General features: G+C 39.3%; 1 protein-coding gene across 23 annotated transcripts in view; it reads left to right on the plus strand.

Annotated features, from left to right (window-relative positions):
- Positions 1 to 27,620, plus strand: part of SCEL (sciellin) — a 132,998-nt gene that overhangs the window by 39,819 nt on the left and 65,559 nt on the right. For all 23 annotated transcript variants that reach the window (XR_004346653.1, XR_004346654.1, XM_032611013.1 and 20 more), the window contains 3 exons: positions 2,013 to 2,078; positions 18,339 to 18,419; positions 20,566 to 20,631. Coding sequence is in view for 21 of the 23 variants with exons in the window: in XM_032611013.1 (XP_032466904.1) it covers positions 2,013 to 2,078; positions 18,339 to 18,419; positions 20,566 to 20,631 (213 nt within the window). In the remaining 2 variants the exon portion in view is untranslated. The remainder of the gene's footprint in view (positions 1 to 2,012; positions 2,079 to 18,338; positions 18,420 to 20,565; positions 20,632 to 27,620) is intronic.

Genomic DNA, 27,620 nt, shown 5'->3' on the forward strand with positions numbered 1-27,620 from the left:
TCTCCTTTTCGCAGGCTACAGGTTCGTAGTTCCCATTGTTTTTCATGTCTGCCCCAAGTGGCTAAGGTTGGTTCAGTGGGTTGTGTACATTTCCTATTGGAGTGGACTAGTGCCTGTGTTCTGGTGGATGTGGCTGGATCTTGTCTTTCTGCTGGGCAGGTCCGCATCTGGTGTTGTGTTTTGGGGTGTCTGTGACCTTATTATGATTTTAGGCAGCCTCTGTACTAATGGATGGGGTTGTGTTCCTGTCTTGCTAGTTGTTTGGCAATGGGTGTCCAACACTGGAGCTTGCTGGTCATTGAGTGGAGCTGGGTGTTGGTGTTGAGATGGAGATTTCTGGGAGATTTTTGCTTTTTGATATTACATGGAGCTGGGGGGTCTCTGGTGGACCAGTGTCCTGAACTTGGCTCTCCCACCTCAGAGGCACAGACCTGACGCCCAGTCAGAGCACCAAGACCCTGTCATCCACATGGAAAAAGAGAAAGAGGGAAAATATATATATATCATTGTTCCCAAAGTCAACCTCTTCAATTTGGGATGATTCGTTGTCTATTCAGGTATTCCACAGTTGCAAGGTACATCAAGTTGATTGTGGAGCTTTAATCTGCTGCTCCTGAGGCTTCTGGGAGGGATCTCCCTTTCTCTTATTTGTTTGCACAGCTCCTGTGGTTCAGCTTTGGATTTCAGCCTGCCCCTGCGTGTAGGTCGCCTGAGGTGCCTACTCCTTACTCAGAGCGGATGGGGTTAAGGTAGCATCTGATTAGGGGGCTCTGGCTCACTCAGGCCGTGGGGGGAGGGAGAGGTACTGAATACGGGGAGAGCCTGCATGGCAGAGGCCGGTGTGACATTGCACCAGCCCGAGGCACACCGTGTGTTCTCCCACGGAAGTTGTCCCTGGGTCACGGGACGCTGGCAGTGGCGGGCTCCACAAGCTCCCGGGAGGGCAGGTGTGGATAGTGACCTGTGCTCGCACACAGGTTTCTTGGTGATGGCAGCAGTAGCCTTAGAATCTCATGCCCGTCTCTGGGGTCCGCGCTTTTAGCCGTGGCTCGTCTCGAGCTCTGTCTCTGGAGCTCCTTTAAGCGGCACTCTGAATCCCCTTTCCTCGCGCACCAGAAACTAAAGAGGCAAGAAAAAGTCTCTTGCCTCTTCGGCAGCTCCAGACTTTTTCCCGGACTCCCTCCCGGCTAGCCGTGGCGCACTAACTCCCTGCAGGCTGTGATCACGCAGCAGATCTCTCCCTGGGATCCGACCGAAGCCCGAGCCTCAGCTCCCAGCCCCGCCCGCCCTGGTGGGTGAGCATATAAGCCTCTTGGGCTGGTGAGTGCTGGTTGGCACCGATCCTCTGTGCAGGAATCTCTCCACTTTGCCCTCCACACCCCTGTTGCTGCGCTCTCCTCCACGGATCCGAAGCTTCCCCCTTCCGCCACCCCCCATCTCTGCCAGTGAAGGGGCTCCTAGTGTGTGGAAACCTTTCCTCCTTCACAGCTCCCTCCCACTGGTGCAGGTCCCGTCCCTATTATTTTGTCTCTGTTTTTTCCTTTCTCTTTTGCCCTACCCAGGTATGTGGGGACTTTCTTGCCTTTTGGGAGGTCTGAGGTCTTCTGCCAGCGTTCAGTAGGTGTTCTGTAGGAATTGTTCCACGTGTAGATGTATTTCTGATGTAGTTGTGGGGAGGAAGGTGATCTCTGTGTCTTACTCTTCCACCATCTTGAAGCCCCTCCCCCAGATTTCTTTTTAAAGAAATGTCTACATTGTTTAGTGTCAAAGGAAATGGGAAAAGAGGTTTACTTGGAAATGGGAAAAGGGGTTTACTATATTCCAAATAGCCTGGAATATAGACAGTTACTTCCTATGGCAGGAAGTAAGTCGTTTTCATTTTATTTCCAAGACCTTGTAGGAAAGTCATCTTATTGCCTTTTTAACTGTCAATTTATTTTCAGCTTTTCCTGGTAGACATGTGGGTGGGGTCAAGCCTTTCCATGTTTATAATTGATGTCATTTCTTAACAGACAGTCCTGGTTTCCACCACCCCCTCCAGGTTATAAGGCCGCCCCAAGCACAGGAGCGAGCAGAAGGTAAGCGAAAGGTGTCAGAGGTAATTGAGATGTCATGTGATGGAAGAATCTGTTAGATATTGACAACGTATAATTGGGATGCTTTGGAATAAACTGGGGGCAATTTTGTAAACTCTGAGAACTGAATAAGACAGTGCCCAGTGAAAGTGAGGTCAGCATACAAGTGGCCCTGGTAGGAAATCTGACAAGCTTTGAGGAGTAAGTGCCTGTACTTTTAGTTTGCTAAGGGTTGCTTTAACAAGGTACCATAAAGTGGGTAGCTTAAAAGAAATTTATTGTCTTACAGTTCTGGAGGCTAGAAGTCCAAGATCAAGGTGTCAGCAGGGTTCCTTCTGAGGGTTGTGAGAGGGGATCTGTTCCACCCTTTCTCCTGGCTTCTGGTGTTTTCCTAGCAATCTCTGGCGTTCCCTAGTTTGTGTAAGCAGCATCCCAATCTCTGCCTTCATCTTTACGTGGTGTTCTCCCTGTGTGCGTGTCTGTGTCCAAATTTCCCTTTCTTACAATGACACCAGTCATATCGGATATGGGGCCCAACCACCTCTGGTATGATCTCATCCTGACTTAACTACTTACGTCTGCAATGACCCTATTTCCAAATTAGGTCACATTCTGAGGCACTGAGGGTTAGGGCTCCAACACATGAATTTGGAGAGGACATAATTCAATCCATAAGGGTAGCAGAGGAGAGAACAAACACTAGGTGGTGGCACTCCAGTGTGGGCTCCTGGTGCACAGCGATTTTTGGCTATGACAAGCCCAGATGTCTGGATGGGAATAGGTATGGCAAGTTCTTCGTAAACTTTAAGTGACAGATGAGTGGGGGATTTTTGTTTGTTTGTTTTTGTTTTGTTTTGCTTTTTTTAACTTTTTTGTTGTTGAGAGCAATAGTTACAGGTAAAATTACAGAGCATGAGGAGGACACCTTGTTCTACAATTTCCATGCTGGGAATGTCAACAACTATTTAACTTAATAAATATTTAATAAGTGATTACTGTATGCCAGATATTGTTCTAGGATCTTGGGAGATATCAGTGAACAAAACATGGAGCCTGCATTTGAGCCTTCAAAGAAGTAGACACAAATGTAGGACTCCCATAATCTATGTCATCACTAACACTCGAAAGAAAATAGGTCTCCAAGCTGGTTTTGCTTTAGGGTATCCAAAATTGTTTTTATGTCATCAACCCCTAGAGTATCTTCACCAAATATTTCCATGTTTAAATGGGCTTTATTGTCCCAGTTCAACAACTGGAAAAGAGTTATGAAACAGTGTGCTTGTTTCATATGATATTGTTTTATTTCCAAAAGTTTTCATCTGTTGCACAGGCTTTTAATGTCTTTTTTATTTCCAAATAATAGGAATATTTGGAATAGGAGTATTCCAAATAATAGGAATATTTGGAAATAAATGTCTTATAATTTAAGTTGAATCTGTAAGGACATAAATAAATTTTAGTTGACTAATAGACACAAAGAGCTCAAGTTGTCTTGTTCATACTTCTGGCTACATCTGCATGTATGTGTGTGTACATATGTATTTATTATATGTGTATAACATATATATAAAATTATTGAACATGTTGAACAATCACAACTTGGAATTACATTCACCTTTTAAAATATTTTCTTTTAAAACCTGTTCATCTATGGGTGATTTACAATTATATGAATTGCCAAATATGGATTATATTTCTAGTTTAAAACCTCCTTTCTCCTTAGGCTGTGTTTAGCTATTTCTCCATGGGTGATACCTTTCATGGAGCTACCTAAGTGGGAAAATATTAACTATGGGTTTTGCTAGTTACTATTGTAAGATAATACTTTAAGATCCATCCAGTTTTTTCTTGATAGACAGTAACTGACACTTAGAAATATTTATCACTTATTTCCAAGAAATATTTATCACTTATTTCCAAAATAACTTGTTATTTTTATCTTCTATTTATTATTCCATTATTAATGTAAATCACCATCATAATAAGCAACTGTTTATATAACTTTGTAAAGATACAAAAGGATTATTCATGAGCTAACATCTCATGTGTTCAATGCCCATTCAGCTGTGGATCTCTGTTTGCACAGAACTGATAGTGCTTGGCTATATGCCCTTCCGATTTATTCATAGCTGGATGTGATTTACATGGAAGATAAAATAAGTTACAATGCTCCTATTTCTGATTCTTGGATCAGATCCCTAGCACCGGAACTAAGGGAGAGGGAAGATTATTGGATAAGGTTGGTGAATTTAGATATCCATTCCTTTTTCAGAGTCACAGATTATTAATATAATGGCTAGACTGAAAGACTTCTCTTCAAGGATCAGAGCTAATGTCATGCCAAGCTTTCAGGGGAAGGAGAGAATAATAACACTATAGCAATGCCTTTGATTTCTAAAGTGCTTTTCTTTGGAAGAGCTCAAAGTACAATTTCTGTTTCTCACCTTTAATGTCAGTGCGTTCTCAGGGCTGAGAAATAGCCTTTTTAGTAAAAACTGAAAAATAGAAGCAATTATTAAATGATGAAAGGAAGCACAGTCTTCAAAGAGAGATCTTTGTCCCCAGAAGAACAAAAAGAAAATGAAAATAGGTCAAAAACAGATAATCATGAACGACTACGATTTTTAATACTCACTAATAGCTCAATGCTAAGCTTATTTCCCTTCAACCTTTGCTTATTCACTGGTCTACTTCTCCCTTCCTCTCCCCTCCTATTTTATGCAAAAGAATTTCCCCTTAATACCAACACTCTCGCTCTCATTTCTGTTCTTCGTTTTGTGAACCTTCATTTTTTCCATCACCTAATCTTTCCCAGAGATTTCATTTTCTCCTACACACCCATTCCCAATCATTACAGGAATAGGTCATTTTCCCAAACTTTGTTCCCCCTTGACCTCTCCATGATCTTTGATACCATGGACCATCCCATCCATCCCTCAGTTGTTCCTTTCTTGACTTACATAGTGTGGAAGAACCAAACTTAGTTGTGTTTGGATTAAAATCTATTACAGGCATGATATAAGCTGTACCCAAAGGGTGTTAAGCTTTTTTATCAACAGAAGAACCCATGATATCACACTGTCATCTATATTTATATGTATATCTATACCTATGACTCTGTAAGTCTGTGTTTATATCTATATGTATTTCTACATCTAGAAGTATATCTACGTGTAATTCTCTCTATATAATTAACATAAGGTTGGTGAGTTCAACTAGAGCTTAAATGAGCATATTTAATTTTCTAAAATAACCATATGTTATAGCTAAAGAAAAAAAGCAATTTTTTTAATGATTGAGCAACAAATAAAATGAATTTTTACTTCATTGAGTTGGTAGTAAACTTATAAAATTCACTACTAGAAAGGTTGGGCAGGAAACGTAATTGAATTATGAGAAGGTCAAAATAAGTGTTATGAAATTATATTATACAAACTACATAAAAACTTGGAAAATTATGATGTTATAATTTTAAAAGGAAAAAACAGAACTAAAATTAAATGCATATCACAAATACAGTAATATAAAAATATGGAAGCTTGGGACAAAAGATAGAGGGATTTATAAAAATGAAAATCATTGTAGTTAAGATTTTTTTTTCACATTTTTAAATTGGATTTTTTAAATTAGTTATCTATTTTATACATATTAGTGTATATATGTCAATCCCAATCTCCCAATTTATACCCCCCAAAAAAAGCAATTTCTTAAAACAAGTATCATTCTATGTATGAAATACATTAGTCTTGCAATAAGAGGGTTAAGATCTGGGAGATCAAACAAAATTTTGGAGTTAAAAGTCAAATATCTTTGAAAGCCTCTTGCTCCCTTTTTGATAAAACAAGATTAAAGAGAGAAGCTATAATTCATGCTAGTAAGACATAGCAGGTAAATTTCTGAGCTTAAATAAAACTTTTTCTAGCTGATTTCATGCTCCTTGGTCATTGGATGTAAATGTCCTCTGATCGTCTCTTCCTTCTCTTATTGAGAAGGGAAACGATGAATATAGTGTTTTGAATGACCAACCTGTGTCAACAAGATTATTTCCTCTGAAATCTTCTTTTCAAATGCCATCAGAACCTGTCATTTCTTTTCATTTTAATCAGGACTGAATCAATCTTTAGCGTTATAATTTTTGTTCCTCATTACATTGATCTGTCTCTCCTACCTATATGATCAAACCCCTGCTTCACTGTTTCCCCCCCTCTTCCATGTTCAAATCCCTTTCATCTTAAAAAAACAGCCTCTAAAAATTAATAGCCTAATCTTATAAATCTGTTTAGCTGGCACCCTGTCTCTCCATCACAGCCAAATTTCTCAGAAGGGTTGATGACACTGGCCACCTTCATCTTCTGGTTCCTATCATTAGTTCATGGAAACAACTCTCCTCAAGGTCACTAATGACCTTGCTGATACATTCTTGTTGACATATCCGTCCCTATGACTAACTACATACCTCTTGGCCTTTCAAAAGCTGCCACTGGCTATTCATGCCTTTAAAAATCTTGTCTCTCATTGTCTTTTGAAACCGTCCTCCTCCCACCAACCCCAACACACTCTTGGGTTTTTTGTTGTTGTTGTTGTTGTTTACAGGCATACCTTGTTTAATTTCACTTTGCTTTATGGTGCTTTGCAGATACTGTGTTTTTTACAAATTTAAGTTTTGTGGGGACCCTGTGCATTAGTGCCATTTTTCCAAAAGCATTTGCTCACTTCATGTCTCTCTGTCAAATTTTGATAATTCTCACAATATTTCAAACTTTTTGTTATTATTGTATTTATTATGGTGATCCATGATCACTGATCTTTGATGTTGCTGTTACAAAAAGATTGTGACATGCTGAAGGCTCAGATGATGGTTAGCATTTTTTAGCAATACAGTATTTTTAATTAAGGTGTATACATCATTTTTTTAGACATACTGCTATTGCACACTTAATAGACTACAGTGTAGTGTAAACACACCTTTGACATGTGTTGGGAAATCAAAAAACTAGTTGTGACTTGCTTTATTGCGATATTCACTTTATTGAAGTGATCTGGAATTGAACCCACAATATCTCTGAGGTGTGCCTACGATTTAGCCATTTTATCTCAGCTGCCTTTGCTACTTCACCATCCTCTACCAAGCCCTTAAATGTTGATGTTCCTAAAGACTTAATATCCCTCTTCTCTTCTTGCTCAGTGTCTGCCTTTTGACAAGTCATCCATGCCCATGGCTTCAGCGGCCACTTGTATGCTCCTGACTCCTTTGTTTATATCCACTCCACACCTTGTCTCTGAGTTACCTTTGGTTAGTCAACTGCCTACTTGACACCTTCACTTAAATATCCCAAAAGTATTGCAGACTCAACAGGTTCAAAACGAAATTCATAATTCTCTTCACTAACCTTGTCCTCTATCTCAATAACACTATCCTCTAGTCAATTGATGTCCTTGAAATCTTGAAGTCTTTTTTATACCTTTCTTCCCTTAACCACCAGTATCCAATCCATCAGCAAATCCTGTCAATTTACCTCCCAAATGCCTCTTGAATCTACATACCTCTCTCCATTTATATCATCATATCTCCCCTGAACTACAACAATAGCTACCTAAATATTCTCCCTTTATTCACCCTGATATCCACTCCCCTAATCTCTTGCCTACACAGTTGCCAGACTGATATTTTTAGAAGGATAATTGGAACATATCACCCTCCTAAATAAAAATACGACTCTTCATTTTTCTTAGAATAAAGACCCAAATCCTTAGCATTAACTACCTGTCCTTACTTCCCTTCCATCCCTCGTCATTCCCCCTTGCCCTCTGTTCCAGTCACTTAATCTGTGTTAAATGTGCTATACTCCCACCTTCTACAGACCCTTAGCATATAAGGTTTCCTCTGCCCGGTGTGCTGTCTTCTCCCCCATCCAGGGCACTGTGTCCTTGGGCCCATGTTTTGATCTGATCTCTCTTCAAAGTGGCACTTCTGACTGTTCTCTGTTCTGTTCTCTCTTCTCCACATTAACTCAGACATTGAGGATGGCAGCTTCTGACTGTTCTCTGTTCTGTTCTCTCTTCTCCACATTAACTCAGACATTGAGGATGGCAGCTTCTTTTCCTTGATTTGTCCAAATACTATTTGCATTAACGTTTAAAGATATGGGATGATGGGAGTAGCAATACATTGTAAAAGCCCAGACCAAACGATGTAAAATGTAGTTTTAGATATTCCTGTTTGTAAGTACTTTGGCCACTCCTGTAATTGACCATTTCTCATTGGTTGACATTCCTCTACAAGCCTGACCCTGTTGCTATTTTGCTCAGCAGCCCCCCTTCTTCTTTCTTCCATCTCTCTTTTTCTCTTTTTCACCTTCCTTTCTTCTTCTTTCCCCTCTAACCCCCACCCCCTAAATTCTTATTAATTACTTATGCCTGGTAGTTTAGTTGTCTTTTGCTGTCCCAGGCTATCCTCAGAGAATCTCATCCTCACAACCATACACAATGACATATCCAGTCTTTGGGAGGTATTATATGCTACCTTTTAAAATAAAATTATTTTCTTGTGTCAAAACAAAATAAACATTCAATCATCCACACTTAAAACACCGAAACTGTCTCCCTTACTCCCCTTATTCAATAGTCATTGTAGCGAATTCCAGGAACTTCACGGTGCTGATCAAAGAAAAAGATATGACCACTTGGGGGTGGGCAGTAGCAAACTAAGTGCTTTGACAGGTTTGCATGGAGAGGGAGTCATTCCCAGCATGAAACCTTCCAAAGATAACAGCACAGGGGCCGTAACCCAAAAGGGGAGGAGGGCAAGGGAACTCCTGAGAGAGAGAAGGATCACAGAGGGAGCCCACTCAGCAGCATGGTAGGCAGTTCCTGAGTCAGAGAACTCTGAAAGGCAGCAGCGGCTTGGAGGATTTTATAGCTCCAAAAGCTGATAACATGGATGCACAGGTAACCATAACACAAGATCAGCTATGTGATCATGAGAAAAGCATCAACATTTTCTGGGAGCTCTGATGTGGTAGGGAGAGCTTCTAACAGAGGATTCAGGGGAAAGGTTCTGAAAAAGGTGTGAGATTTGGGGGAAGCAGAGGAGATACCCAATGCCAGGTTTTCAAGCCCAGGGTGATTTTAAGCATAATGATGCCACCAACCGAGGTAGGAAGAAATGGGAGCAGAATTAGGAGTACACAATTGGTCGTAAGAAGCTGAATGAATGTGCATTGGTTTGAGCAAGTGGTCTGGGATACTAAAAGGATGTATTTGTGGAGGTTAATTTCCAAGCAGTGAAAAACGAGAGGTGTTTAGGTGAGAGGTTTGAGATCCAGATTTGGGAATGATTCCAAAGATTTTAAATGTAGTACATTCAAAGAGAGGTTACCTCTGGAGAAAATACTAAATGAGAAGAAAATGAAAGTTGAAGCGTGATGTTTCTACACACCCAATGGTAGAGGAGAAACCGGAAAATAACTAGTGCGATTACGTGGTTAAGGTGAGGTGTGATGAGGGTGAAGGTAGAGGAGGTGGGCGCATTCTACCATCCAAAACCAGCCCATCCTTCAGAGTCTGGTCTGAATCTTAATTCCTCCACACAGCTTTCTCAGGCCAAAAGGTTGTTTTTAATCCTTTGAACTCAGAATGTTAGTTTATTGTCCACAACCCTCACTTGGCAATTAATTGTGCATTACCTTGAAACATTACTTTTTGGGGGCATACTCATCAACTAGATGGCATCATCTTATAACCCTTTGACTCATCAATAAATTTACCCATAGTAATTTATCAGTAAGTACATATTGATTGATTAATTTTAATACATCTTAATAGGTTCTTCTAAAAAAATCTATTTATTTTTGGCTGTGTTGGTCTTCATTGCTGCACGCATGCTTTCACTAGTAGCGGTGAGCGGGAGCTACTCTTCGTTGCGGTGTGCCGGCTTCTCATTGCGGTGGCTACTCTTGTTGCAGAACACGGACTCTAGGTGCATGGCCTCCAGTAGTTGTGTTGCACGGGCTTAGGTGTTCCGTGACATGTGTGATCTTCCCGGACCAGGGCTCAAACCCGTGTCCCCTGCATTGGCAGGCGGATTCTTAACCACTGCACCACCAGGGAAGCCCAATACATCTTAGTATTTACAAGATAAGGAGTTTCCCTTGACCCGTTATTGTCTCTTTGTCATTAGGCTTTATTCTCTGTGTTTAAGATATAATGACTGTTTAAACAACCCTCTTTCTCTCTCTTTCCAAAACATTTGTTGAGCCCTGACTATGTGCTAGCAAAGGACTTTGCTAGAGGCCAGGAATACAAAAATGAGTAAGATCCAGTCCCTATTTCAAGAAACTCAGAGCCTGTCAGGGAGTCATTTTGAGAGAGGAGTGCCACCCATTAAGGCAGGCCCTGACTGAGAGCGGGTCCTGGGGGGTGATAAACACTGAGGTTGACATAGCCACAGAATATGGAGCATGGAGAGGGAGGCAATAGAGGATGTGTTTGGGGTACAGTGGGGTCAAAAGAGGACATGCCTGAGGTAAACCTTAAAGAATGAAATAAGAGTAAGCCAGGTGCAGAGGCGAGGTGGGGATGGAGCCACTCCGAGCAGAAAGGAGAGGAGCGGCAAAGGTTCTAACGCCAGAGAGCACGGGCTCTGAGCGTGTGTGTGCATGCGAGCTCACACATGCTTGTGTCTATTCGTGTGTGTAGAACTATGGGATTCCTGTCTAAGAGGCATTCTCTGCACTCATCCATGATCAGTTATGTTTAGTGATAGCAGTAAATCCAGTAATTACAAATTCAATGCCATGTAGAAAAATGCCTTTTTGTGTAAGACATTATGGGTAGATATTTGTAATTTGTGATAAGCTTAGGTACCTTTTCAGAAGATTGCTTCTATTTTAAGAGTTAATGCTTTGCTTTTATATAATTTGAGCTCTGTGTACTAAAGATTCTGAAATATGTATAAAAGAAAATATACATATCATCAGTATAGAAATTTAGAAGGTCAGAGCCAGTGAAAGTTTTTCCTTTCCCACTTTTTTCATTTTAAGATTTATCAGAAAGCCTGACACAAAGCAGTTTGTCAGCAAGCACTAGTGTGTGTCTTAATTTTTCAAGTTCTTAAACTTTTTCTCATCTTTGAGTCTTTCAAAAGAGTGATAACATTTGCCAGGGCTTGAGCCAATGGCGTGGATGATAGGCGCCATTCATGAGAGATGCTCAGTCAAATCACAATAAAATATAGGCACAGCATTTCTAGAAAGTTGATATTAAAGTTGCTTCTGATTTCAGAACCCACCTTTCAATATCGGTATTCAGTTCACGGTAAATTCAAGTGCTTCTGCTTCTGTATTTAGGTGACTTAGAGATGCAGTGCTTAAATGGCATACGAAGCTCATTTAAGAAAGTCACTGAAACCCTGTTTAGGTAGTTGTTTAACAGACAATATGAGAAAAAAAAAAAAAACAGACAATATGAATGTTTATGATGTTACCCATTCTAATGATTCAGGAGCAACAGTGAAGCCATCACCACCACCAAAAAACCAATGTGTTTTTTTCTGTAGTCATTTCCAAAGACAGAAAAGAAACTATATAATATGTGATAAAATTAAAATAGTGGAAACACACATAGGAAATTATCATATTGTTAAATGCTTGCTACATACTTTCATAATTTCCCATCCATATTTGTTTCAACCTCTTCTCTTTCAGTGGTTTTCACTTCCACTTAGCTGATTGGTAGATTTGAAGGAGGAAAAAAAATCCTGATTGAGAAGTGGGTTGCTATGGCAACCTTGCACTACAATTATATTTTTCTGTCTGTAGCTATAAATGGTAAAATGTAGCTTTTCTAATTATGCTGCAACATTTTTAACTCTATTGGTACCAAACCTTCTACAAAGTTTGCTGTCACCCTAAATTAAATCATACTATGTTAAATTAAATCATACTATATATTTATTTCTATCTCAACAAAACCTATCTAAACAAAAACCTTCTTGTATTAACTAGAATCTGTCATGTAAAAATTAGGAATCTAATACTCTCAGTAAAATGTCAAAGTATAGTGATTTAAAAATCTTATCTGAATCCCTAGAATACACATTATAGACATTCAAAGTAATTAGACCATTAACCTGAGGCAAGGTTTATTATTTTTGAAAAGTCTTGTTTGAATAGAATGAGGAGAAAGCTAATTCAGAATGTGCTGCTATAAATTCTGCAATACTTGAAAATTTCTGTCCCTCTGTGTCTATTGGCAGCTAAAGTTTATTTGAGCTCTTATAGATCCAACCTAAATTATACTAATTTACATTTTATTAACCACAACTGAATCTACACACATTTAGAAAGTGCAGTATATGAATGTTCAAAGGTACTTAATCCACAGCAAGTCCTCAGGGCTCTGTGGAACTGAGGATTCCTTGCAATCACTCTGCCTTCCCATGGTCATGCAGTGGTTTACCAGCCACAGATCTGGACCAGTCTCATTCTTTTGTAAATGGAGAAGCAGATTCTTCAGAGAGGATCAAATCAAAGTTAGTGGCAAAACTAGTCTAAAACCTAGGTCTCTGGAATTTTAGTCCACTGAATGCTCCATTGTTGTGGTGTGGCTCATTGAAATGGTCCTTGGCCACTGAAAGTAAGACACTGTTACAGCAATCATTCTTTTGAGCAAAGAATCTAAAGATTCTTTTGAATCTTTAGAATGCCTTGCATCTGTAAGCTCTCTGAGACCATGGACCACACCACACCTTTTCTAGTCTTTGAATGCCCAACTTTGCCTCATACGTTGTTATGTGTCCTAACATCATAACTAGGGCAGTTGTGGAATAAGTGCTTTTTGAACTGATGCTGTCTTGGGCAAGGAAATAATGCAGGACAACCTATTGTTCTTAGATTTTCACTGGTCATACCTGGAAGAGTATTGGTTTGATACAGTGTGATAGAGGAAAAAGCATGGGATTTGACATGAGAAAGGCTAGATTAAAACCTTGGCTGAGTCACTAGCAGTGTGATCCAGGGCAAATTACTCACCTTGTTTTAAGACTCAGTGAAAAAAAAACAAAACAAACATATACACTCCACAGGATAGATGTGCTCATTGAATAAAGTATGTGAGAACTTGGCCAAGTTGGCATGTTACTCAAAAAATATAATTTCCCTCTCCTTTGCCATTGTTGGAATAAAAATTCTATTTATGGGACACAAAAGCTAAGCATGATGGAAAGTGAAAAGAAAACTCACCATCAACTCTTAGAGTCAATTATTCTTTCAACCTTGACCTGTGCTGAGTAATAGAAATGTTCTTCTCAAAGTCAATCTGGAACAGAAATAACAGAGCCAAGCATGTTTTCCAAAAAAGCCGTAATGCAAAAAGTGATCTTTGCAGCAGCGTATTAAAATGAGGAAATATAAACAAGTTGACAGCGTTATTTCTATTAGCTCTGGGCTTTGGGCTACAATCTGCAAGTTTTCACATGTTGCTGGGGAAAGCTGTCTTTTGATTCCTGAAAATTATTCTTTACAATTATAGCCACTAGTGTGGTGTCATTGACCATGCAAATGTCTTATGGGGTTGAGGGAAAGACAGAGGGGAGAACCAGTGTCGACTCATCCAAGCTTAAACAGTGTGTCTCAAAGTGGTGTTCAAACAGGATCATTCCACATGAATGTCTCTCGTTTTTGTCTCTTCAAAACATTCCGGACCACAGCTTCCTGCCTCGCTCTCACATTCTAATGCCCCTGCTTGGCATGGCCTCGAGCTCCTGGCACGGCATGAATGACTCCTCTCATTGTCCCCAGGGCCAGGGTTCTGTCATCTGTGGCTGTCACTGCAGAGATGCAAATGAAAGCTCCTTTGAGGTGGATTGCCCTCAGTGTGGACTTGCCCTGGCCCAGGCCAACAGGCGTGTAAATGCATCACCCTCAGAAATAAATATGCTCCTCTGCTTTTCCTGGCCTTCACAACTGCACGCCTAGCTTTTCTTTCCCCAAGCCATCTCTTTCCTGTGCACCCAGATCTTCTCTACTCATCTTTGACTCTCAGACACAGTCAATATTTATCCACCTCTTTGAGGGCTTAGCCACTTTACATGGAAGAAATTTAGCTTTTTATCAATGTGATTCTGGCATAAGCAAAGTTGGGCACCATCCCTTGTCTCCTTTTTTGTAATCCTCCCTTCCTTCTTGTTACTGCTCTCCTGCCTGTTTTCATATCCAGTGCCTTGTCATTAATAGATGGGACTGACCACCTTCTTACCCTTTCCTCTATTCCTGGAAGAGAAGCATATAATCAGCTAATCGACACAGATACATGAAACACACATTATCACTTGAATGACATTAAATTATTCCCGATGCAGGGATATGTTTTGAGAAGGGAAGATGATGGTAATCAATATAAATAAAATAATATCTAATTGTAAAATCTAGCATTAGGTTAGAATGGGGCAACTATTATCCTGTAAATTATTTTTTTCCAGGCATATCATGTTACTCAATAACTCATCTGAGCGCCCAGCACCTACTAGGTATTAGGTAGTGGAATTAACAATGGACTTCTGTGGGACAGCTAAACTTGAACAGATTTTTAAAGTTTTAGGCCATTCTTCAGTACCCATTTTCCTCCTTACCAAACAGAATTTCAGCCAATCCCTTCACCTTTCAACACATCTTTCTTGGGCACCAACATCATATATAATCCTAGTACTTGGGATACAACTATCCTTTTAGGGCTTTCAGTCCAGGCAGGGTGGAAACAAAAAAATTTTGTGTAATTCAGAACAGCATGGTATGAGTTGTGAAGAAGGTGTGCTATGGGAAGACGTAGAAATGTATTCACCACAGTGTTGGGTACCACTACAGGCAGTAATCCCCAAGATAGAGTCTGAAGGGTAAGGCGAGTATCCAGGTGAAAGGGAGAAGGAGGTATGCCCGAGAGAAGAATGTGCTGTTGTGGTGAGATGGGTTTAGGAAGTGCAAGTGGTTTGGCCCAGCTACAGCACTGGGTTTGTGTGGGATGAGCACAACAGCCACAGCACTTAAACTGAGCCAGGAGGTGCTCTAATGCTTTGCATGCCCTCCTGCTGGCTTCAAAGCCACCATCAACACAAGAACCAGAAGACCCACCAGGCTCTGTGTCTGCTTCCCCACTGCCCATCACCCAGGAACTCACTACCACACTGCCAGAAAGCTTCAGGACTAATTCCTTCATGTCCCCCATCCCTGTGCCCATGGATCCCCATGGGAACTCCAGTCAGATCATTTCTTGTCACCTGGACCATCCCCACAGAGCTCTGTGCATCGCTGAACATGACCCAACCTAACAGCATCCCAAGCCCTCAAACCTGTTCACTGAACCTTCCTGGATGCATCATTCAGTATCATTAAAACTCGCTCCTCTTCAGGCTCGTCTCTCAGTGAGGGCTGCTTTTCTTCTAATCCCATGTATCACAGGGTCTGGAGGAAGAGGTGGGATCCTGTTTGCTCCATATTGCTAGTTCCTATCAAGTTTAACTCCCTCCTCCCTAAAATTCCTCATCCTCTTTGAAGCCACGCCATCATGAGCTTCTCTTCCTCACTGGAGTCATCTGAAGGTCTCTGAGCCACTCACCCTCACTCCGTGGAGACTTTGGCACTGGATTCATCGTCTCCCACAAACACCCCTCCTGTCATAATGCCTGCTGATTCCCAAATCCATGTAGTGGATCCTTCCCCATCCTGGCCTTTCACTTTCTTGATCTTCTCTCCAATGATCTTGTCCATTGTCCTACCCCAGCCCCCCATAGATCTTGCCCTTGTAAGTAACCACACACACTACAAAACTTCAATTTCAAAGCTTTCCTTTTCTGGCTTCCATTTTCTATCTACTCATGCTTTATCTACTCTATCCAGCTCAGTCCCTCTAGTCGTCTGATTCCAGTTCTCCAGCCCCACCACAACGACCAATACATTGATTCTACCATCTTTCAACAGCTCCTCTCCCTTCATATCCTCAGTTCCCTCCACATCCGTCTCAGATCCCACGGTCCCTCGCTGTAATCACTTCCGTGCATACCCCTTCCCTTGTCATCATTCTTTGTTCCACTTTCTTGGCTGAATTAGAAACTTCGTTAAATCCAACTCTCTGTTTAGTCCGTTCCTGCTCCTAAAGCAGCTGAGCATGGCAAAAGAAAACAATGGCTGCTAGCCTTTTTTTAATTCCATGAGCCTTAACCTCAACTAAGCCATTGGTGTTGCCCAAAGAGTCCTTGAAAGGCAGCACCACTGGGGGAGGGCTTATGGAGCCAGACTTCCTGGTTTGGATTTCTCACTCTGCCCCTTACCAGCTGTATCATCATGGGTTATTTATTTTCACTTTCTGTACCTCAGTCTTTTCATCTGTAAAATAGAAAGAAGCAGAATACTTATCTCTGGGATTGAAGTGAGGATCAAATGAGTGAGCTTTCTGTGCTTCCATCCAAGACCAACCTCCCCCTCCCTTGTGCCCTAGGTCTCCTGGTTTCCCAAGTCTAGCAATTTTCTGCTTACTCTCCTGCACCATCAAATTTACTGTCTTAACTGGATCATTCCCATCAACATATCTACATACTCTAGTAACCTTCCTTGACCTATCAACCTTCAGTTAGCTTCCCATTTTTCTCTTCCCTCTTCACTGCAAAATGCCTCAAAAGAAGTATCTACATCAATGCCTCTGCCTCCCATTTTGCCTTAAATCCACACCTAGAAGGTTTTATCACCACTGCTCCATCAAAACTGCTCTTATCAGGGTTAACAATGACCACCATATTGCCAACACCATGGTAACTCCCCACTCTTGTTTTATTTACTCGGTCCGTAGCATTTGGCATGGCCATATGAAACTTGACAGATGAAATGCTTCTTGAAACACTTGTCTCACTTGACTTCCCGGAACCACACCCTCATATTTCTCTTCTTTTCTCCTTGGCTACTTCCTTTCAGACTCTTTTACTGTTTCCTTCTCATATTCTTGACGTCTGGACATTACAAGGGTCAGGGGTCCATGCTTGGCCCTCTTTTCGTCTCTACCTGCACTGAATTCCTTGGTGATCTCATCCAGTTTCAAGGGTTAGATGCCGTCTCGAAGCTGATGATGCCCATATTTATATGCTTTTCCTCTGATATCCTCATGGCTCATTTTATCACTTCCTTCAGGCCTTGGCTCAAATTTCACCTCACAGACAGGTGTTCCCACACCATCACCCTATATTCTCTTACTCTGTTTTATTTTCTTCTTAGTATTTTTCTTCATCTCTCATATATTTATTTGTGTATTGAAAGCCTTTTGAGAACAGGGGAATTATCCACTTTGTAGAGTGCCATGTGCATAGAAAGCTACCAATAAATGTGTTAGATAAAATCATGATTTCATTCAGTCCTGACAACACCCCAACAATCCTATTGGAAGAGTTCTTACAAATGAAGAAATGGAATCAGTTTAGGCCATTGTCACACAGCTGGCAATTCAGGCAGCCTGACCCCAGAGCCTACCTGCTCCCTAAGGTGCTGCAGAAGCCAGAGGGGTACAGAGCGTCTAGATCACAGGGATACTTTCATGGAATTTATCTTGAGGATAATGGGGAACCACTGAGGTAGGAGTTTCAGGGTGGGGGTGTGACATGCCCTAGATAAAGTTCTGACTGCATCCCATATATGCCCATAATTGCCTGCTCTAGTTCCTGGGTGATCAAATCATGCCAGCTCAGAGGCTGCCTTGGCACTTCGTTGGAAAGTTTAGGCTGACAGTGTATGTAAGCTTTGCCAGCATCAAACTGGCCTGTGCTGACAATATTTAAGTCAGATTTAGTTAAGAGCTTCAAATCAACTTCACCTTGAGGTCTGTGGAATTAAAAACCTTTCTTGCTGTTTCCACAGCAGCTTGATAGTTGGCATAATTCCTAAAGAAGCTTATATGTTAATGCCCAAGAACCATTTACTATGCTGTGCACTGCTGACCCAAAATGTCACAACTTGAGTGAGACAGTCTAGTAAAATATTAAGCTGTTTAAAGAACACATTATGTTTCAAACTATAGTTGGGGAGGACAGGGTTTCCAAAAATCTGATTAAATGAACTTTTAAAATACCTGTAATTTGACTTATTTAAAGTTTAGAGCTCCAAAGATCCTGGCCTTTCAGGTAGCACATGCACAAGGGTTGTAAGATGCATGAGCTATTTCCATATAGACAATAAATGCATTTGGTGAATAGATGCCATGGTGAAATGAACTGCTGTTTCTGTTCTAAAGGGAACCAACTGTTCACCCGCCAATACCTCCAAAGCCCAGTTCTCCTGTTTCATCTCCTAACCAGCTGAGGCGGGATAACAGGTAAGACCTAGCACTCCAGAATTTCTTGCAAAATGAAGTTCAAGGGAAATGAAAGCAAATGAATTGTGACTTGTTTTGTGCAAAGCATGTGTATGTTTTGTGTGCATATTCACTGAAGAAGCACTTGGAAAGATTTTCTAATTCTATTTGCCCACACAAATGTGTATTTATGTTTGTCGTTGGATACTTATGGCCATTACTTGTCTTATGGAAGTACTTTCAATATAGAAACTAAACAGTAGTCATGTCCAGGAAGTGGGTAGTTCTTTAGTCTTATTTTAATTGAGACATTTGTAATTTATTTCAAAACTATCACAAAATTTGAAAAAATGTTCTAATTAACTTGTCTCCGAACCAAGAAAAAAAGACAGACTTGCTTTTCTACTTTGAATCTCCAGTGCTCTATAATTAATACTTAAAAACAAATTCAGAGATCTGAACATCTTCCCATGTGTTCCTGTTAAACAGTTTAATCATATCGTATTGAACTGTTTTTCAAGACCTACGTGGCACATTTCCATTATTATTGAGAGATTTAAAAAATGGTATCTCAATGAAGACTGAATACATTAGATTTGCTTAATGGCCTGCCTTTGATTCTTTTGTATTTTTACTTTTTGATGGTGATTCTTTTGATAACATGTAAGACAATTTGAGAACTATTCTTTATTAAGGGGGTAACTTCAGCCAGAAAATGCTGATTGGGTGGCAGGGCTGTGTAGCTTTAGGCATTCAACCTAAGAGTTAAAAACCCAGGTCTGAATTTCTATTTCAGTGAAAATTTCACAGTACCTTTGAAATTTTGTCCTTGGGAGGAGAGGATACTTTTTTTTAATGTTAAGAGAATACTTCTTCATTGAATTAATTAAAATATAGGCCAGATTTATAATTTTTAATTTGTGCAACGGTTATAATTATACTCTTAAAAATAACTTCTCAGGCTTTCTATCTTACATTATTTTTCCTTTTACTCTGATAGTACTGAAAATTAAATCTTAATTTGAATAAGATTTTTTAGGGGGCTAAAAAAAGTTGGTGTTAGTACCACCTAAATTCTAAACTAAAAACTCTGGGACTCTAGAGCAGTGACCTTGTACAGATTCAAAGAAGCTAGATTCCATGGGAATGGGGTCTAATCCATTTTACTACTCTAATTTATTTCTTCCACAAATGATCTTAAATATAAAATGAGGACAACTTGCATGTTAAAACCCTGATTACTTTAATCACAGCAAGATGACTTTAATGAAAGAATATGAAAGGGAAGTGTTTCCTATGTAATTAACACATGTCCTCAGGAGTACAAAAAAATAGTTGAATATAATTTCTTGAGAACAAGCAAGAATGTATAAGTAGGCCAATCAGATACTTAGAAAAACAGCAGAGAAAAGTCTTATATCACAAATTGTAACAGAACCTAGTACTGTAAAATTTAATTCTAACAACTCAGTGTGGTCTTTCTCAATGTGGTGGGTGTACTGGAAATATGAAAGTCTTTACCATCTTATCTGAGAAAACATATTTCTTGATAGTATTCAAATGGGATAAGTCTTTGAGAAAAAAATCTCTCTGATACCTAACAAAAAATGATTCTTCTTATTATTTATTTTATTTTGTTTATTTATTTTTGGCTGCGTTGGGTCTTCTTTGCAGTGCGCAGGCTTCTCACTGAGGTGGCCTCTCCCGTTGCAGAGCACGGGCTCTAGGCACGTGGGCCTCAACAGTTGTGGCACGCGGGCTCAGCAATTGTGGCTCACGGGCTCCAGGGCACGGGCTTCAGTAGCTGTGGCGCACGGGCTCAGCTGCTCCGCGGCATGTGGGATCTTCCCAGACCAGGGCTGGAACCCGTGTCCCCTGCATTGGCAGGCGGACTCTTAACCACTGAGCCACCAGGGAAGCCCTGATTCTTATTATTTTTAAATATTGTATCATTATCTAATAGAGATAAGTGTAAAAATTCTTTATTGATGACTGGAAACTAAAATAAAATGAACATGAACATATTTAGAAGATTTTTATCTCCAGTAGTGCTATTGTTCAAACACACTTTCATCTCTTTGAATGTAAATGTTTTCTCATAAATTTAAATCTAACAGAGAAGTGTTTTCTTACCTAACAGACAATATCTTTAACTTGAAAAATATAGGCAGATATGTCCACCTAAACCAAGTGCATATACAGAAACCAGCAGATCTGCTGAAAGAAATACAAGGTATAGTGATCTATATCTATATATCTATATCTGTGTAATTGTAGATATGATAAAGTATGCTTTGTTGGAACACAAACATACCTAAAATTAATAATAAAATAGACAAATCAGTTTTCCAGCTGACTTCAATAGTGGGTAATAAATGTTTTCATATGTACCTACAGAATTTTATTCCTTTTATTTCTATTCTAAGCATTACATTATGAGCAACCAAAATTGTCTGAACATGATAACAGAATAAGATTAAACCCCTTAAGACAGGAAAACAGCTGTTGTTGACGTGTAAGTGAATAGGTGGATATATAATTATTTGATTGAACATCTGCAAAAGCTTTGCCTAGAACTGGCTGTATGACAAGATCATATTCAGCTTCACCTGCACCATCAGAAAAAGGCTTACAAATTGCACTGATGCTTTTGAGCAAGGTTTCCCCCTAACAGTGCTGGTTTACGCCTGTTGTCTTGAACATCCCATCCAATTTAGTATTTCTTTTGGATATTTATTTATTTATTTGAAAAACACTATTTTTAAAATTAGTTTTTGAACAATGTTATTTTATAGATCTATCAATATGATAAACCAATTTTTTTATTATGGTTAAAAACCTAACATAATTTACCATCTTAACCATTATAATAAGCCAATTTTTTCAGACAATTTTTTTGACTGAAACACATTTTCCAAAGTGCCAAACTTACATACTTTTTATTTTCTTTATTATCTCCCTTGACTCTCAGGCATGCATCACACAGATATCTTACCTTTGGGGAGAGTACCCTGTACTTAGTACCTTAAGGTACAGCTCTATCTCTATCTTTCCCAAACTATGTCCCATGTGCCACAAGATGTCAATGAATGTTTTGTGAAAGAAGCATTTAATGGCTTACATGTTTAGGAAACACAACGGAATAGAGCTCTCTATCATGAACTTCCCAGAACCTTCAGTGTGCTTATACATATTCCAAATCTCTAAATGTTGGTTATGTTTCCCAAATTTCCTTGACTACAAAATTCTATCTTCATGGAACCCTATTAACTTTCTAAGATATCATTTATGAAGCACAGGTCTTAATTACAGGTAAAGCTATAAGGATTTCCCTAATCATTCCTTTTCATGACCTAGGGAGACCAGAGGGGATTCAAGCTCAGCTACAGTTTTAAATGTACTTTCTTTCCCTTTGGAAACATAAGAAGACAGATACTTTCACCTCATATAAGGGACTAGTTGATCATCTGAATATGTTGCTTAATGCTCCTTGGTTGGTAGAAAAACTTCGGAACATATTTCTGTGTTTACTTTTGCAGTTAATTGAATTTTTTTTCCATATCCTTTTTTTTTTTAATATCCACCCTTTTTTTTTTTAGATTCTTTTCCCATATAGGCCATTACAGAGTATTGAGTAGAGTTCTCTGTGCTATACAGCAGGTTCTTATTAGTTATCTATTTTATATATAGTAGTGTGTATATGTCAATCCCAATCTCCCAATTTATCCATATCCTTTTAAGTATATAAATTGTGTACAACCAATATCAGTCTTTAGGAAAAACTGTAGTTATTTCAGTGAGCAGTAGATGGCAGAGCCAATGCCCAGGTGGAGTGACTGGTGTGTGTGTGTGTGTGAATGCCGTGAGCTGACATGACAGACTATTTTGTTATTCAGTTAAACTCAGTAACTCCTGATAACACTTGGAGTTTTGCTTTCTTCACTGAACACAGATCAGACATTTTAGCTCCTTCATTGACTTGAGTTTGTTTGTTTGAAAGGGTCAGGATCTTGAAAACATCGTCAAAGTGACCACTTCATTTCAGAAAGCTGACAAGGGGTGAGAGCTCAAGAGCTTTTGAACTTGCATTTTTCTTCTCTTTTTGTTTCAAATGCTGTTTATCACATATAATTTCAAAGAAGAAAGACTCAGGCTCTCTAGATTAGCGTGGTAATTAGAAATGGGTGTTACTAACATTTATGGACACTCTTCATCCTCTGCTTTCTCTTCTGGTGAGTAGTGCTCATCCCGGTCACCATAGTTGTCCATGGTGGTGACCTTATTCCAAACCCTGAGTCCTGTATTTATGTTGCTGACCCAGATCCTTATTTATCTGTCTCCCCAGCACCCCCATTTAGAATGTCCTAGGCTATTTTCAACTTCCTCCCGAAATGTGCTATTTCCTGCCTTCTCTCTTTTCTCTCATTTAGGCAAGATCACCTTTCTGGAAACTTATTTTTTTTTTTAACATCATTATTGGAGTATAATTACTTTACAATGGTGTGTTAGTTTCTGCTGTATAACAAAGTGAATCAGCTATATGTATACATATATCCCCATATCTCCTCCCTCTTGTATCATCCTCCCTCCCACCCTCCCTATCCCACCCCTCTAGGAGGTCACAAAGCACCGAGCTGATCTCCCTGTGCTATGCAGCTACTTCCAACCAGCTATTTTACATTTGGCAGTGTATGTATGTCCATGCCACTCTCTCACTTTGTCCCAGCTTACCCTTCCCCCGCCCCGTGTCCTCAAGTCCGTTCTCTGTCTATATTACTGTTCTGCCCCTAGGTACTTCAGTACCATTTTTTTTTTTTAGATTCCATATATATATGTTAGCATACAGTATTTGTTTTTCTCTTTCTGACTTACTTCACTCTGTATGACAGTCTCTAGGTCCATCCACCTCACTACAAATAACTCAATTTTGTTTCTTTTTAAGGCTGAGTAATATTCCATTGTATATATGTGCCACATCTTCTTTATCCATTCATCAGTTCATGGACACTTAGGTTGTTTCCATGTCCTGGCTATTGTAAATAGAGCTGCAATGAACATTGTGATACATGACTCTTTTTGAATTATGGTTTTCTCAAGGTGTATGCCCAGTAGAGGGATTGCTGGGTCATATGGTAGTTCTATTTTTAGGTTTTTAAAGAACTTCCATACTGTTCTCCATAGTGGCTGTATCAATTTACATTCCCACCAACAGTGCAAGAGGGTTCCCTTTTCTCCACACCCTCTCCAGCATTTATTGTTTGTAAATTTTGTGATGATGGCCATTCTGAGATATCACAATGAGGTGACACCTCATTGTAGTTTTGATTTGCATTTCTCTAATGATTAGTGATGTTGAGCATCCTTTCATGTGTTTGTTGGCAATCTGTATGTCTTCTTTGGAGAAATGTTCATTCGGGTCTTCTGCCCATTTTTGGATTCGGTTGTTTGTTTTCTGATATTGAGCTGCATGAGCTGCTTGTATATTTTGGAGATTAATCCTCTGTCAGTTGCTTCATTTGCAAATATTTTCTCCCATTCTGAGGGTTGTATTTTCATCTTGCTTATGGTTTCCTTTGCTGTGCAAAAACTTTTAAGTTTAATTAAGTTCCATTTGTTTATTTTTGTTTTAATTTCCATTTCTCTAGGAGGTGGATCAAAAAGGATCTTGCTGTGTTTTATGTCATAGAGTGTTCCTCCTATGTTTTCCTCTAAGAGTTCTATATTGTCTGACCTTACATTTAGGTCTTTAATCCATTTGAGTTTATTTTTGTGTATGGTGTTAGGGAGTGTTCTAATTTCATTCTTTTCATGTAGCTGTCCAGTTGTCCCAGCACCACTTATTGAAGAGGCTGCCTTTTCTCCATTGTGTATTCTTGCCTCCTTTATCAAAGATAAGGTGACCATATGTGCATGGGTTTGTCTCTGGGCCTTCTATCCTGTTCCACAGATCTATATTTCTGTTTTTATGCCAGTACTATACTGTCTTCATTACTGTAGCTTTGTAGTATAGTCTGAAGTCAGGGAGCCTGATTCCTCCAGCTCTGTTTTTCTTTCTCAAGATTGCTTTGGCTATTTGGGGTCTTTTATGTTTCCATACACATTGTGAAATTTTTAATTCTAGTTCTGTAAAAAATGCCATTGGTAGTTTGATGGGGATTGCATTGAATCTGTAGATTGCTTTGGGTAGTATAGTCATTTTCGCAATGTTGATTCTTCCAATCTAAGAACATGGCATATCTCTCCATCTGTTTGCATAATCAGAGTCTTATAGTTTTCTACATACAGGTCTTTGGTCTCCTTAGGTAGGTTTATTCCTAGGTATTTTATTCTTTTTGTTGCAATGGTGAATGAGAGTGTTTCCTTAATTTCTCTTTCAGATATTTCATCATTAGTGTATAGGAATGAAAGAGATTTCTGTGCATTAATTTTGTATCCTGCTACTTGACCACATTGATTGATTAGCTCTAGTAGTTTTCTCGTAGCATCTTTAGGATTCTCTATGTATAGTACCATGTCATCAACAAACAGTGACAGTTTTACTTCTTCTTTTCCCGTTTGGATTCCTTCTATTTCTTTTTCTTTTCTGATTGCTGTGGCTAAAACTTCCAAAACAATGTTGAATAAGAGTGGTGAGAGTGGGCAACCTGTCTTGTTCCTGATCTTACTGAAAATGCTTTCAGTTTTTAGCCACTGAGAATGATGTTGGGTGTGGGTTTGTCATATATGGCCTTTATTATGTTGAGGTAAGTTCCCTCTATGCCTACCTTCTGGAGGGTTTTTATCATAAATGGGTGTTGAATTTTGTCAAAAGCTTTTTCTGCATCTATTGAGATTATCATATGGTTTCTCTCCTTCAATTTGTTAATATGGATTATCACGTTGATTGATTTGCATATGTTGAAGAATTCTTGCATTCCTTAAATAAACCCCACCTGATCATGGTGTATGATCCTTTTAATGTGCTGTTGGATTCTATTTGCTAGTCTTTTGTTGAGGATCTTTGCATCTATGCTCATCAGTGATATTGGCCTGTAGTTTTCTTTTTGTTTGTAACATCTTTGTCTGGTCTTGGTATCAGGGTGACAGTGTCCTCATAGAATGAGTTTGGGAGTGTTCCTCCCTCTGCTATATTTTGGAAGAGTTTGAGGATGGGTGTTAGCTCTTCTGTAAATGTTTGATAGAATTCGCCTGTGAAGCCATCTGGTCCTAGGCTTTTTTTTTTTTGTTGGAAGATTTTTAATTACAGTGTCAATTTCAGTGCTTGTGATTGGCCTGTTTATATTTTCTATTTCTTCCTGGTTCAGTCTCAGAAAGTTGTGTGTTTCTAAGAATGTGTCCATTTCTTCCAGGTTGTCCATTTTATTGGCATATAGTTGCTTGTAGTAATCTCTCATGATCTTTTGTATTTCTGCAGTGTCAGTTGTTACTTTTTCTTTTCATTTCTAATTCTGTTGATTGAGTCTTCTCCCTTTTTTTTCTTGATGCATATGGATGAGGGTTTTATCAATTTTGTTTGTCTTCTCAAAGAACCAGCTTTTTAGTTTATTGATCTTTGCTATCATTTTCTTCATTTCTTTTTTCATTATTTCTGATCTGATCTTTATGATTTCTTTTCCTTCTGCTAACTTTGGATTTATTTTGTTCTTCTTTCTCTAATTGCTTTAGGTGTAAGGTTAGGTTATTTATTTGAGATGTTTCTTGTTTTTTGAGGTAGGATTGTATTGCTATAAACTTCCCTCATAGAACTGCTTTTGCTGCATCCCATAGGTTTTGGGTTGTTGCGTTTTCATTGTCATTTGTCTCTAGGTACTTTCTGATTTCCTCTTTGATTCCTTTGGTGATCTCTTGGTTATTTAGTAATGTATTGTTTAGCCTTCATGTGTTTGTGTTTTTTACTTTTTTTTCCCCCCTTATCTGATTTCTAATCTCATAGCGTTTTGGTCAGAAAGGATACTTGATACGATTTCAGTTTTGTTAAATTTACCAAGCCTTGATTGTGACCCAAGGTATGATCTATCCTGGAGAATGTTCCATGAGCACTTGAGAATAAAGAGTATTCTGTTGTTTTTGGATGCAATGTGCTATAAATATCAATTAAGTCCAATCTTGTTTAATGTATCATTTAAAGCTTGTGTTTCCTTATTTATTTTCATTTTGGATGATCTGTCCATTGGTGAAAGTGGGGTGTTAAAGTCCCCTACTATTATTGCATTACTGGCAATTTCCCCTTTTATGGCTGTTAGTCTTTGCCTTATGTATTGAGGTGCTCCTATGTTGGGTGCATAAATATTTACAATTGTTATATCTTCTTCTTGGATTGATCCCTTGATCATTATGTAGTATCCTTCTTTGTCTCTTGTAATAGTATAGTCTATATTTTAAAGTTTTTTTTGTCTGATAAGAGAATTGCTACTCTAGCTTTCTTTTGATTTCCATTTGCATGGAATATCTTTTTCTATCCCCTCACTTTCAGTCTATATGTGTCCCTACATCTGAAGTGGGTGTCTTGTAAACAGCATATATACAGGTCTTGTTTTTGCATCCATTCAGCCAGTCTATGTCTTTTGGTTGGAGCATTTATTCCATTTACCTTTAAGGCAATTATCGATATGTATGTTCCTATTACCATTTTCTTAATTGTTTTGGGTTTGTTATTTTAGGTGTTTTCCTTCTCTTGTGTTTCCTGCCTAGAGAAGTTCCTTTAGTATTTGTTGTAAAGCTGGTTTGGTGTTGCAGAATTCTCTTAGCTTTTGCTTGTCTATAAAGGTTTTAATTTCTCAGTCGAATCTGAATGAGATCCTTGGTGGGTAGAGTAATCTTTTTTTTTTTTTTGCGGTACGCGGGCCTCTCACCGCCGTGGCCTCTCCCGTTGCGGAGCACAGGCTCCGACGCGCAGGCTCAGAGGCCATGGCTCACGGGCTCAGCCGCTGCGCGGCATGTGGGATCTTCCCGGACCGGGGCACGAACCGGTGTCCCCTGCATCGGCAGGCGGACTCTCAACCACTGCGCCACCAGGGAAGCCCGGGTAGAGTAATCTTGATTTTAGGTTTTTCCCTTTCATCACTTTAAATATGTCCTGCCACACCCTTCTGGCTTGCAGATTTTCTGCTGAAAGATCAGCTGTTCACCTTATGGGGATTCCCTTGTATAATATTTGTTGTTTTTCCCTTGCTGCTTTTAGTATTTGTTCTTTGTATTTAATTTTTGATAATTTGATTAATA

Source organism: Phocoena sinus, chromosome 18 (genome assembly GCF_008692025.1).
Source record: "Phocoena sinus isolate mPhoSin1 chromosome 18, mPhoSin1.pri, whole genome shotgun sequence".
Classification (NCBI taxonomy): Eukaryota; Metazoa; Chordata; class Mammalia; order Artiodactyla; family Phocoenidae; genus Phocoena; species Phocoena sinus.